This window comes from Lemur catta, chromosome 21 (genome assembly GCF_020740605.2).
Source record: "Lemur catta isolate mLemCat1 chromosome 21, mLemCat1.pri, whole genome shotgun sequence".
NCBI lineage: Eukaryota > Metazoa > Chordata > Mammalia > Primates > Lemuridae > Lemur > Lemur catta.
Genome location: NC_059148.1, coordinates 16,673,658 through 16,687,120, shown reverse-complemented (window position 1 = coordinate 16,687,120; position 13,463 = coordinate 16,673,658). Strand labels below are relative to the sequence as shown.

The 13,463-nt window shown below is 48.3% G+C and overlaps 1 protein-coding gene across 9 annotated transcripts in view; it reads right to left on the bottom strand.

Moving 5' to 3' along the window:
• Positions 1-13,463, bottom strand: part of LIMK2 (LIM domain kinase 2) — a 78,957-nt gene that overhangs the window by 39,266 nt on the left and 26,228 nt on the right. Inside the window, exon 1 of one of the 9 annotated variants that reach the window (XM_045534506.1) lies at positions 9,089-9,548. The exons of the other annotated variants lie outside the window; for them this stretch is intronic. Within the exon in view, the coding sequence (XP_045390462.1) occupies positions 9,089-9,141 (53 nt within the window). The 5' untranslated portion in view covers positions 9,142-9,548. Of the gene's footprint in view, positions 1-9,088; positions 9,549-13,463 lie in introns of those variants that run through there. 9 annotated transcript variants of the gene reach the window in all.

Sequence of the window (13,463 nt, the reverse complement as noted above, 5' to 3'; positions counted from 1 at the left end):
GAGAAGAACAGAAACTCTCCTGGATCACTGGAACCAGGCCACATAGGTCGTCTCTAGCTCCCAGGTCTAACAACAAAATAGACAGTCTCTTCGATCCAAAGCCAGGATGGGGGAAAGTGACAGCTCAGTGCTATCTCCCCAAGGGAAGCTAGTTCGGTGAACAAGGCCCCAGAAACCAGCTCTGTGCTGCCTGCCTCAGTGGGTAGATGAGTGTTTCTTAACTTCTTTGGGTCTTAGAGGCCTCTGAGAATCTGATAAGATCCAAGAAGCTTCCCCCAGAAATATGCACATATAAGGAAAATGTGAGCTGGGTGCAGTGGCTCACGCCTATAATCCTAGCACTCTCTAGGAAGCTGAGGCAGGTGGATTGCTTGCGCTCAGGAGTTCGAGACCAGCCTGAGCAAGAGTGAGACCCTGTCTCCACTAAAAATAGAAAAGAATTAGCCAGACAACTAAAAATAGAAACAAAAAATTAGCCAGGTATGGTGGCTCTCGCCTGTAGTCCCAGCTACTCGGGAGGCTGAGGCAGGAGGATCGCTTGAGCCCAGGAATTTGAGGTTGCTATGAGCTAGGCTGACACCACAGCACTCACCCCAGGCAACAGAGTGAGACACTGTCTCAAAAAAAAAAAAAAAAAAAAGAAAATGTGTATATAATTTAGGTGTGGGGGGTTATGTGCCAAGGATTCCCTGAAACCTATTTATGGCCCCCAGCTAAGAACATCTGGTTTAGACAGATATTTCAACTAACCAAAGAAGCTCAATTATCTCCAGTCATCAAAACCTAACCATCACCAAAAGCATTACTAACATTCTTGCCTAAAAAAATGTTAAGCTCCAGCCTGAGCAACATAGCAAGACCTCATCTCTACAAAAAATTAGGAAAAAAAAAAAAAAATTGGCTGGGTGCAGTGGTGCACACCTGTAATCCCAGCTACTCAGGAGGCTGAGGCAGGAGGATCACTTCAGCCCAGGAGTGTGGGTGGGGTTGTAGTGAGCAATGATAATGCCAATGCACTCCAGTCTGGGCAACGGAGTGAGACCCTGACTCAAATAATTAACTAACTAAATAAACAAATAAAGTTATGCATAAAGAAAGTAATTGGGCAAATCCAGAATATGGGTCATTCTATAAGATAAATGCTCTGGACTCTTCCAAAAAGTCAATGTCATCGGGGGAAACAAAGGCACAGAGATTAAAAACAGCCTAGAGATGCAGCCATCAAATGCAATGTCTCAACCTTGGATCCAATTTTGGATTGAAATAACAACCAGCTATGAGTGACATTTTTTGGGAACAACTGAGGAAATTTGAATTTGATCTATTTATTAGATTACATTGTGAAATTACTGTCAATTTTCTTAGATGTGATAATGATACTTGGGTTATATAGGAGAATTCTTAGGAGAAACATATGAAAATATTTAAGGGTGAAAGTCAAGATGCCTGCAACTTACTTTGAAACAGTTTAGCAAAAATAAATACATACATAAAATTATATAGACAGATACAGAGAGAGAGACAAGAGAAAGTTGCATAAAGTTAACAAATGATGAACTTAGATGAAGGGTATGTGGGTGTTCTTTGAACTACTTTTTGAACTTTTCTATATATTTGAAGGTTTTCAAAACAGAATACTGGGGGAGAAACCCAAAACTCCATTAGCACTGTGCAAGATATAAATGTCAGGTCCACAGCTCTCTTGTCCCCCCCCCCCGTCACCTGGCTGTGACGCTTCGCCTCTCAGTCAGGTCAGGTGTATTCTCAGGCCCTACCTGCACAGACAACCTCCTCCTCCCTCTGAGCCTCCCAGCACACACAGCTAAGAGCTCCCTGGCCTGCTGAGCCCATGCCATCTCTTTCCTTCTAGTCAACAGACTTCCTATTCTCATTGTCAAGGACTTGCACAACCCCCGTGGGCCACAGCCTTGCTTGTGAGAGGCTCTCTTGATTTGAAGCCCGACTCTGCACACACTAGTTATGTCATCTTGGGCGAGATACTTCACTTCTCTGACCCAGTTTCCTCATCTATAAAATGAATTGGTGTGAAAATTAAATGCAATAATGTGTATTAAGAGTATAGGTAGCTTATATAAAAGACCGAGTACAGTAGGAACTCAATAAATGTTAACTGCTATTAAAGATGATAATGATAATGTAACGAATGGCAGCTCACATTATTGGCCACGTAGTACCACTAGCTGCGTAGCTTTGGACAACTTCTCTTAGTAGCTTCCCCTCATTGACAAAATGTAACTAATAGCATCCTACTATTAATACAAAGAGCCAATGTGAGGACTAAATAAGGTAATGCATGGGAAAGCCTTTTGCAAGGCAAGTGCATTATTATAACAACTTGCTAGGGACTGCAGATATAAAAGACAGATATACAAGGCGCCCTACTCCACCTTCCAGGCTTATAAAGAGTTGGAGAAGAGAAAGTCTAAACAAAATTTCACAATGCAAGATGAGAGGACACAAAGAGTTCTACTAGCTCTGAGCACTGCGGGAGGGAGAGAAGGGATAGGAATGAGCTGAGTTGAGGCAGCTGTGGATAGCAGCTGAGCTGAGAAGCAGGCCCCTGAGGATCTCTTTATCCTTTTGGAGTGCCCAGTTTCCCCTAGGTGCTCAACAAACACTGATGGCTATTGCCAACCTGTTGCTTTTCCTACTTGTCCTATGGAAGCTGAACTTCAGGGCCTTGAGAGCTGGGTATGGCAGGAAGAGTATGGATGTCACGTGTCCAGAACTGAGCAGTGAGGAGGGAGGCGGAGGGGAAGACCCTGTTCTGGGCTCAAACTTCTTTCAATGTAAGATGCTTATTGGATGAGCTCTGAATTGGGAGAGAGACCTGGGTTCAAGTTCTTAGGCGATACATACCCTTGGATAAGCCCCTTTCCCCTCTGGTTCAGTTTCCCCACCTGTGAAATAAGAGGACAGACTATAGCCCAGGTGCCCTCAACTCTGTGCATATTTACATTTTTCCCTAGATGTTCTGAGGTTCAAATCCCAGCACCACCATTTACCACCTAAAGTGATCTTGGGCCAGCCTCTTCGCTTCTCATTTGTGAAATGGCAACATGAGCACCTACTTTCAGGGTAGCAGTGAGGATTAAACGTGGTTCTGGGTGACTACGAGGTGCCTAGCAGAGGGCCAGCAGTGGAAGCAGGGGCTTCTTTCCTGCCTCCTGTCTTGTAACTTAAAAGCTCCTGAGTAACGATCTTTCTCCCTCACTAGACTGTGAGCTCCCTGAGGATAGAAACAAGTATCTCGTTTACTCTTGGTAGACTCAGCACCTAGCATAGGGTCTGGCAGAGCAGGCTCTTAGCAAATATTTCCAAACTGAAAATGGTAGGAGTGGCAAGAACCAGTAGCTCAGGTAGGAGCACAAGGGTTCCATGGCTCACGGTCACCAGGTCCTTTCTGTCTCCTGTCTGCCATGGAGAAAAGCTGGTGCAGACATATTTGCACCCAACTGCAGGCCTGGGCGCTGTTACGCCCTTGCAATGGTATGTGCGCCGCAGGGCCTGGGAGCACCAGAACACACCCTCCCTTCCACTGCCGATATCCTGCTTTTGTTTGCTGCAAGTAGCCCTGGCCATGCCCAGGAGAGGGAGCAGAGAGAGACAAGTACAGGCAAGCAGGAGACAGCCACACCAGCCTGCTGGGAAGAACACCTGGCTGAGAGGGACATCACCAATAAACACATCTGTGTTAAGGAATGTGTTGAAGGGCACAGCCAGCCACATGGCCTAAGTCACTGCCAGAGGTGCCTTTGAAGAACAGGAAGGCCAGTAGCTCATAGGAGGGCCGGCTATGGTTCCCTAAGGTCTGTTTTGCCACAGGACACAACTGGGTTCTTAGGGTAGTAGAGAAGTTACCATGGTAGATTTTAGAGTTCTAACTTAGCTATTAACAGCTATTGTTACTTGACTGCCAACCATATTCCAGACCCTATACGAGGCACCTTACTTATATTATCTCTAATCCTGACTACAACCCTACAAGGTAGTAGGATTACCTCTGCTTTATAGACTAGAAGACTGAAAAGCAGAGTTTAAGTCAAGTCATTCTGCAAAGATGCCCAATATGTAAGTGACGGAGCTGGCATGCGAACCCATGTGTGGTTAGCTACGAAGCCACCTCCGCTGTACCACACCAGGGGAGCGACTACATCACCAGAGTGATACAGCACATCCCAACGGCTGAGCCTCGGGATTATCACCTGTGAAAACAAGGAGGCTGGAGCCCTGACAGCTCAAGACCCTTTAAGTGCTAACACTTCGTGATGCCTCTCCTTAAGCCCAAGTTCTGAATGTTAAATGGCACATTTAATTCTCCTTCATTTATCCCATAGTCTTCTCTTCCCTAGCAGTCTCTGTCCTTTCAAGAGGGAATCCAAAACATATTCTGGAAATGTAAGGTGCTATTCAACAATGTCCCACCTCAGACTCTTGGAAGCCACGGTCACCACCTGCTCCTCCCAAAGCCCAGGTTTTTGTTTTTGTTTTTTTTGTTTTCCAGTTTTCAGTTTTTGAAAGCTTCAACTTAAAGTCAAAATCTGCCCTGATTGTAGGCCCAAGGGCACCCAGCTGGGAAGTGGTGACGCTAGGTTTGAACCCAGGGCTGAGGTACCAGTCATCAGACTCTGCTGAGGAGCCAGAGCGAACGGAGATGAAATCTGCAAGTCAGGGCAGATAACTAGAAGCCCAGGTACACTGAAGCTGCACATGAGGGCAACCTCCAAAACTCATCTTCCAAAACATTACAGAGGGTCTGGATGGATACAAAGTGGAAGGAACCTCAGTGGTCAGTTCAGTGGGTCAGCTCAGATCCAAACAGAGGCCTTTTGAGTTAGCAGAGAACAAAAGGGTTAAAAAAAAAAAAAGAAAATCAGTAGAGATTTTCACAAATAATTGTATCCAGACAGGGGTCCATATTTCTTCTCTGCTATTTACCATCTGTGTCACCTAAGGCCAGTTACTTCATGACTCTGAGCCTCAGTTTCCTCATTTGTACATTGGTGATGATAAAATCTCGTGAGAGAATGAAATTGTGTACAAATGCCTTGCATGATGCCTGGCTCACAGCAGGCACCCAATAAATGTTCATTTCTTTCCATCTCCACTCTGAGAACACCAAGGGCAAATGTAGACAGACCTCTTTCCCTCCCCATGCCCAGGCAATACGGACCTGCTTATTAGCCCAGATCCAAATAGATTTCTTTAAGTAGAGAAGGTCCTAAAACAAATTATGTATCTAATCACTTAGAAACCAATTGATTCTTATCAACTTCTACCAATTAGGAAATAGTTACTGTATATCTAGGATGTGTAAGAACAAGCAGGCAAGGTGCTGTGCTGGAGAGAAGCCAAGTGAGATAAGATACAGGCCCAGCCCTCACTCACATCACAAATTCTTTTTTTTTTTTTTTTTTTTGAGACAGAGTCTCACTCTGTTGCCCGGGCTAGAGTGCCGTGACATCAGCCTAGCTCACAGCAACCTCAAACTCCTGGGCTCAAGCGATCCTACTGCCTCAGCCTCCCAAGTAGCTGGGACTACAGGCATGCGCCACCATGCCCAGCTAATTTTCTCTCTATATATATATTTTTAGCTGTCCAGCTAATTTCTTTCTATTTTTAGTAGAGACTGGGTCTCGCTCTTGCTCAGGCTGGTCTCAAACTGAGCTCAAACGATTCGCCCACCTCAGCCTCCCAGGGTGCTAGGATTACAGGCGTGAGCCACCGCGCGGAGCCCACATCACAAATTCTTCAGACCAAATGTTTATAGGTAAACTCTCCACCTTATGGGGTAAGGGAACGAAGCAATCATTATTACAGTGGAGTTATACATGTTAAAGAACAAGCCCTCCCAAATCCTGGTAAAGGCCTAGCTGGATGCTCATCCTTAACCTCCCTGAGTGAGCAGCCAGTTGCAGAGAAGATTCTTCCAACCCCTTGCCTCTGAACTCTGAATGGGCCAGGAGAAAGGGAAGCTCCCTCCACCATAGCCCGAGGGCACCCTGAGAGCAATGGGGATGCCAGCTATCCCCCAGGGCTCAGAAGGGCAGATATGACAGGGGCCTAGAGACTCTAGTCTATCAGAGCCCAGTCTTTTACCACCAGAGATCCCTTTATTACTTCTTCCTGCAGACCCTATAAAATTGAAACGGTCTGCCCATTAAGCTGCAATTATTACAAAATATGTTGTTATTCTGTTTTAAAAAATTAACCAAACACTTATCGAGCCTCTGATCAGCAAGAATTAAGTGTTAGCGGAGCGTGTTGATTCAGTTCCAACCAAAAGCCTATAGTTTCAAGTGATTTGTGCAGTTGTACTGCAGTTAAAGATAGGGGCTCCATTATTTGGAAAATAATGGAAAAGAGCTTGTGTGTCTCTGAGGAGTTGGGAACCATTCACCTGATGCAAGTCCTTCATTTTTCAGATGAAGAGAGTAAGAGTCTTAGAGGACCTAAGGCAGCTGTTTAAGGTTACTGTTAAGCTGGGCAGGGTTAAGGATAATTTTTCCCTTTAAACACAGACTGCTTTAGAATACAAAGATGCACTTGTTTTCTGCAAGAGATAATATGTAAACCCAAGTTGGACATTAGGCAAAATTTTATAAAAAGAAAAATCCTTTAAAGATGTCAGACAAAAGTCACTCCCTAATTTACGTCTTTTGTAAATCTCCATTTGAGGTGTTTTCCTACCTGGAAGCACACCTGTAATTACATCTCACCCCTCATGCTAGTGGCCTGGGCAGGGAAGACAGTGCACTCTCTGCTGAGTATGGCCTGTCAGGCGGGGTGTAGGGCACAGAAATTATATTCTTCTTTCCCTGCTCCCTCTTCCCTCCCTCACACAGTCACGCCTGATCATGTCCCCGCCTGATCATGTCCCCGTGGAATCTGGTTGCATCACTTTCCTTGCAACCACAGCCCCAGAACGCCTGTCGACTTTATACTCCCCCAGAGGCCTGGGGTCAAGGACTTGATCTGTTCCACAGAATCTGGCTGGGGCCCTCTTCAAGAGCCCAGGAAGCCCAGCTCCTGTGTTCTGCTGAGGAAATGGAGGCCCAGGGAGGGGACAGGCACCTGGTCAGACAGGAGCCCTTGAGGACATCCTATAATGAAAGAGGGAGCTAATGGCAGACGTAGCTTTCTGACCAGGTAGTGATGTGGTGACTGATTAGACTGATACCTGGGAGAGCAGAGGATCTGGGTGGTCCCTCCCCTGGGGCACAGAGCCCTGTGTGGCGGCAATTTCTTCAGAAGTGGCTTCAGGAATGTGGCCTCTTACTTGGGGGAGGGGAGAGAGTCTATAGAAAATCAGTCAGTCAGCACCCCCTGACTCCAGCTGGGCAAACAGAGCTTGGGGGGTGGGAGCAAGGCTGTCAGGTTCCCCAGAAAGGCTGGGGCAAAAGACAAAGGACAGCCAGACCTGGGTGGCACGGGTGGCCTGACCCTCAAAGATGCAGGTTGAGAGTTCATTATCTGCTCTAGCTCCAGCTCCTGAGAAGCTGTGTCCTGCCCCTCAAAGATTAAAAGAGGCGCAGCGTTCCCAGCTCCTAAAGGAACAAGCCTTCCTCCAACCTGCCTTTCCAGGATTAAGAGGAATTAATGAGGACCTGAACTAGTGGCTACTTTAACCCTTGGCATCTTGATTCCACATGGTAAAACCTTCCTCCTAAACTCAAGACCAATTCCCATTGGCTCTTCAGAAAAGAACCTTGGCCACACCCTCAACATATCAGGCAAATGATTCCCTTTTCTGCTCTCTGCTGGGAGAGAAAACCAAACCTGACAATGTCCCTGGGGGAGCTGCAGCCCCATGAAGGATGAAAGAAACTCGGGAAGACAGGAAAAGCTGTCCAGGGAAACCCCACATTTTAACTTTGTTGAAACTGGTTGCCTCATCTGTAAAATGGGGACACATAATCTCTTTAGGCTGTTGAGAGATTAAAGGATAAAGTGCCTCGCAGGATGCCTGGTAGAGTCAGCATCGCCTGATTGAGTCGGCATTGAGGACCAGTTCCCTGTCCCCTCCCCCCCAGCCCAGACGCTTCCCACCACTCTACCAGGGTCCAGTAATTCAGTGAAACCACATGGTTCTGTGCTTTTCTGCCCATGGCCAGGCCACCTGACTAGTATCCCAGCAGCAAGATCTGGGCATGGAGCTAGGCTGGGGAAGCCAGAAGGGAAAAGTCGACCAGGACCACTGGTGAGGGGGAGGCAGTCCTTGGAACAACAGGCTGCTCCCAAAAAAGAAAACAAGCTCCACCCCAGCCAGGAATGGCTCCATTCAGAAGGGACCCAGAGGGCCAGAAACCCCCTGGGGAGTTTCTATCAGAGGTGGGGTGGGGCAGTGAGCAAAGAAAGGCAGGTCAGAGGTAGAAAGTTTCCACACCTACTTCTGAGAAGCCCCACACAGAGGGCCCTGGAGGTTCTCAGGAGATGTGGGGGCCGGCCTAGCAGCTCAGGTATACTCCAAAGCCAGTTGCTCAACTCTCAGAAGCACCTGCCTAAGCCTTTCCTGCAACAACTATACTCACCTGGGAGCTCAGAAGCCCTTCAAGTCCAGAGGCAAATGTGCCTGCCATTAAGAGAACAAACATTTATAGGGCACCTACTGTGTACCAGGCTATCCACACCCAGGCCTTGCCAGCTTCCATAGTTTGGCAAAACCTGCCCGTCCTGCTTGTTGGGACAAATTCCTGGGCAGGCAGCATGGCCCGCAGGTAAGACATGTGAGCGCTAGAAGAACAGCACCCTATTTGTGCTTTCCTCCCAGAAGCAGTAACACCAAGAGAGGGCAGGTCAGTGGCATCTTTCAGAGGCTCTTCCAGGTGTGTCTGGGAAGGAAGGGGAGCTGGGGCTCCCCAAGAACTTCCTTCTGGGTACATCCCTCACCTCACCATTTCTAGGACACAGCGGGGGTGCCTTACCAGGCTGGTTCTGCTTGAGTATAACTCTACTGGCTTCTGCCTGGCAGAACCAATGGTTAAAGGATAAGTGAAGGCCTCCACCCTCCCCTCAGGACCTGGGGCCAGGGGAGGAGATGGAGAGAGGGACTTGGAGACCAACTCACCGGAAGGGGTCTCTGGACGTGAAGTAAGCCGGGACTGACAAGTAACTCCCCATCTTCTTCCCACACCAGACAAACAGGCTCAGCTGCAAACCCGTCTGGGAGTGCCTCAGGCTGGCTGCAGACGACCACCATGACAGGCCCGGGGCCCGGGGCTCCCGGCACCTCTGGCTGCAGGCAGGCTGCGCAGGCTCACCTCTCCCTCCGGAGCAGCTGGAGGACAGTGAGGACTCCAGGCCACTTGCCCCCCAGCAGATTCCCACAGGGGCTCATGGCTGGGACGGCTCCTCCCGAGTTCTCGGAAGATTAGGCGGCCCCTCTGGACTCCGGGAGAATGACCTCTCTGCGGAGGCTACACACACACAGGCATTCTTGGGCAGGGGCCGGTGACTAGCTAAGAAAGAAGCGCTGCTGTCAAGTTAGCCTTCTTCTTCAGTTCCACCCCTGAATGAGGGAGGGAGGGAGGAAGAGGAGGGGCTCCCGCGGAACCGAGGTGTGTGGTTGGAGCGGCTGTTAGGAAACAGACCTTGCAGGCAAGGGGTGGAGCCAGGCTGGAGCGAGGCTGCAGGCAGGCGCTGCAGACAATAACTGGGACTGGCTGAGCGTCCATCCCTGAGCTCAGGGAAGGGAAGGGCAGGGCAGAAGAGAGGGCAAGCACATCTGACCCTAAATGTCCCCAGATGGAGGAGCTGCCTAAAGGACGGTAACTCTGCTTGGAGATGAAGAAAAAGCACATGATGCCAGCTCCAGGCAGAGCCACGCCCCTAGGAGGGGGGAATCTCTGGCAGGAGAATCAAGTCCAGGGGCAGGCTGGCATCTGCTCTGTCCTGGCGCTAGGGCCCCCATTCATCCACTGCCTCTGCCTGGCCTGGGGACAGCCCCAAGAGCTGGCCAATGGGGCTGCCACTTTCATTCCAGGGGAGGGCTGTGCTGCAGATGAGGAAACAAGGCCCAGAGTTATTAACTGACCTCACTATTGGACTTGGGGCAGTGATACCAGCTCTCCCTCACCAGGCACACACCCTTCCACTGTAAAGAGTCGGAAGTCATCCTGCTACTTCCCATCGTGAACCATGGTGGGAAAGTTTGTGACAAAGGTGGTGGCTGGGTTATAAGGGAGCCTTTTCCCATTCCTTCAACTGGGCATAAGGGCAAAATGAATGTGTTAAGAGAGAACGGGTTTGCATACTGTAATAAGCTACCATTTATTGAGCACTCAGCATGTTCCAGGCCCAGTTAGAAGTGTTTAGCACCTATTGTCTATCATATTTAAACTGCCAGGGTATGGGGTAAATGCTATCAACCCCATTTAACAGACGAGGAAACCGGTTCTGAAGGGTTCTGTCACCAGCCTGAAGACAAACAGCTGGTAAGCAGTGAGGCTGGGTTTCAAACCCACTATGCATGACTCGATAGCAGGGGTCAGGACACTTTTTCTGTAAAAGGCCGGAAGGCGAACATCTTAGACTCTGTGGGCCACACAGACTGTCACAGCTACTCAGCTGTGCCATTATAGTACAAATGCAGCCATATATAAAATATAAACAAAGGGATGTGGCTGTGTTCCAACAAAACCTTATTTATGAATACTGATATTTGAATTTCATGTAATTTTCATGTGTTACAAAATATTCTTTTCCTTTTTATACCCAACAATTAGAAAATGTAAAAAATCACAGGTGACAATAAAAACAGGCAGTGGACAATAGTTTGCTGCCCCTTGTTCTGGAGCCACAGAGCTCAACCACTCTGTTTACTGACTCTAACAGAGAAGAATGGCTCTTGGCATTTGTGTAGAACTCAGCCATATCTATCTACTGCCACACAGACACCACACGCTGGCCCCAGAGGCAGCCGGGGGGAGTGAGCACTGGACGGGCATTCATCTTGCACGAAGCACTGGTCGCAGCATTACGAATATGAATGAATTTTAACCCACACCATTCCATAGTGCTGTGATTTTCCTCTCTTTACAGATGAAGGAAATGAGGTACAAAGAGGTTAAATATTAATAACTTGCTTGAGGTTACCCGGCTGTATAAGTGAGAAGCAAAGCCAGAATTCGAACCCAGACTAGACAGTATAGACTACGCTCTACCATGTTATACTGGAGCTCAGCCTGGGCCCAGAGCCAGAATGTCTGGGTTTCAATGTGACAATACACTGCACGTAAGCCCTTGGCACAGAGTCTGGAACACATTAAGAGTTGATAAATGTTAGCTGTTAATATCATTAAGACTATTGTTACAACTACTATGGGCTAGCTATGTGGCCTTCAGCAAGTCGTTGTCACTGTCTGGGCCTTGCTTAGGTCTTTAAATAGCTTCCAGCTTCAACATTTTTCAGCCCTATCAGGTTGGAGAGGGCTCCCTGTTCCCTTGGGTCCAAGGGTGATTTTAAACTTCTTGAGCCAGCTCTGAGGGGATCAGGATCCTGGCCTGGGGGCCACACAAGAGCCACAGAGGAGGTGGGGTGGAAGCAGAATGACATACAGGATACTGAAAGGGCTGCCCAGCTGGAGAGCTGGGAGCTCTCTTTCTCCCAGACACAGAGCCAACTATTTTTCGCCAAAAATCTATTATGTTCCCTGTAATTCCATCAGGCAAGGAGGGGGCCCTAAATTAAGTCTGGAACTAGCAAATTATCTTCTAATTGCACCCTCTGATTTCCATCTGATGAACACAGTATGGATGGAGAAAATGCAAGCCACAAAGAGACTGGGGCCAGGGAGCCCATGAGCATAACTCCTCTTGACATTTCACACAGCTCTGCTGTTCCAGCGGCGGCGGGTGAGTCGGTGTCTAGGAATGCGAGCAGGAGGCTGCAGGCGGTCTCCTCTCCCCCCACTCCTTTTTACAAAGCACTTGGTGGGCGGACGGGGAACGAGTGAGAGGACTTCTCAATGCTACAACTGCCTCCCTCTGGAAGATGGGAAGCCCCTCCCAGGTGGAATCCATTTGACCCCCATAAATCCAGACTTCAGGAAGAACCTTTGAAGGATTGATCACCAGACGTGATAAGCTGCTGGCTGCTCAGACCCAAGTGTGTGGTTCCTCAGGGCCAACTTCAAAGGGCCCAAACCTCCCAGAATATATCCACACTGGAGGATATTTCCCCCTCCTGCCGTTGGACACTGGTCCTGGATGGAAAGCTGCTCTGCTACATCCCCCTGGGCAGCTGGCAAAGGATTCAGCAGTTACGGCTGCCAGAGGCGACTGCAGGGATCCCTGGACTGGCAGTTACGGTCAGGATAAAATGGCAGAAGAGGTGTTAATCTCCTGCACATTTCACAAGTTGGAAACCTGGCAGGGAGCCGAACAAACTGACTCCTCAGAACCAGCTGAGACACGGGGCTTCAGGCATCTGCAACAGGATAGAGAACAATAGCCTTCAACACTGGCCACCCCAAGTGAATGCTCTGGCAAGGAGTGGTGGATGAATGAATCACCCCAACCTCTCCTCGGAAGAAGGCTCTGGTCAAATAATCCAAAACCCATGGAACTGTGTTCGTGTGAGGCCCTCTATTGGCTGGGAGGACTCTAACCAGGGAACGGAGCTCCAGGGGACGGAGCCTCTGCTTCCTGACAGGTAAGCATTACCACACCCATTTACCAACCAGCTTTCCTGCTTTTGCTCCTTCCCTCTTCCAAATCACTACAGCAGCAGTCCTCCATCTATAACAGGGGTCCCAGTGATTCCACTGCTAGAAATCTCTTATCTTTTATATTTCTTTAACTACTTCCAGTGGACTTGATAGAAATCTTGCCTAGAGAAATATTCCTACAAATGTGCAGGTATGTGGTCAAACAGTACAGTACTGTTTAATACTAAAAGATTAGGAACATTCTATGTGTCCATCAATGGGGGTGGGCTGAATATGACACCACATCCATACCATAGAATATTATGCAGCTGTTAACAATATTGAGGTAGATTCTCGGTATTGAAACAGAAATTGTCCTGGGTAAGATGTTAAGTGAAAATTCCAAGCTCCAGAGACAGCATACAGTATGTTTAAAAATTCCATGCCTACAACCCTTAGAGACCATCTGGAAGATTCCGTCACATGGTTATCAGTTTCTCCTTTAGAGACAAGCAGCAGGGATGAAACGGCATTCATTTTCTACCATTTGGATATTATCTACATTTGTTCTTACCTTGAAGTAATGAAATGGACAACAAAAAGTCCTATGACTTGGAGCAAACTTCTCCTTACACTTTTTCCTTAGTGCTCTTGCCCAACAGCAAAGCCTGCCGGGCGCACTGCACTCAGAACCCCAGGGCTGTCATTTCAGCTTCCCCACCAGGGCTGCTGCTCTGGTCACCTTCTGCCCCACTCCATTTCCTGACCCGGCTACCTAAGGCTCGCCCTGGGAGC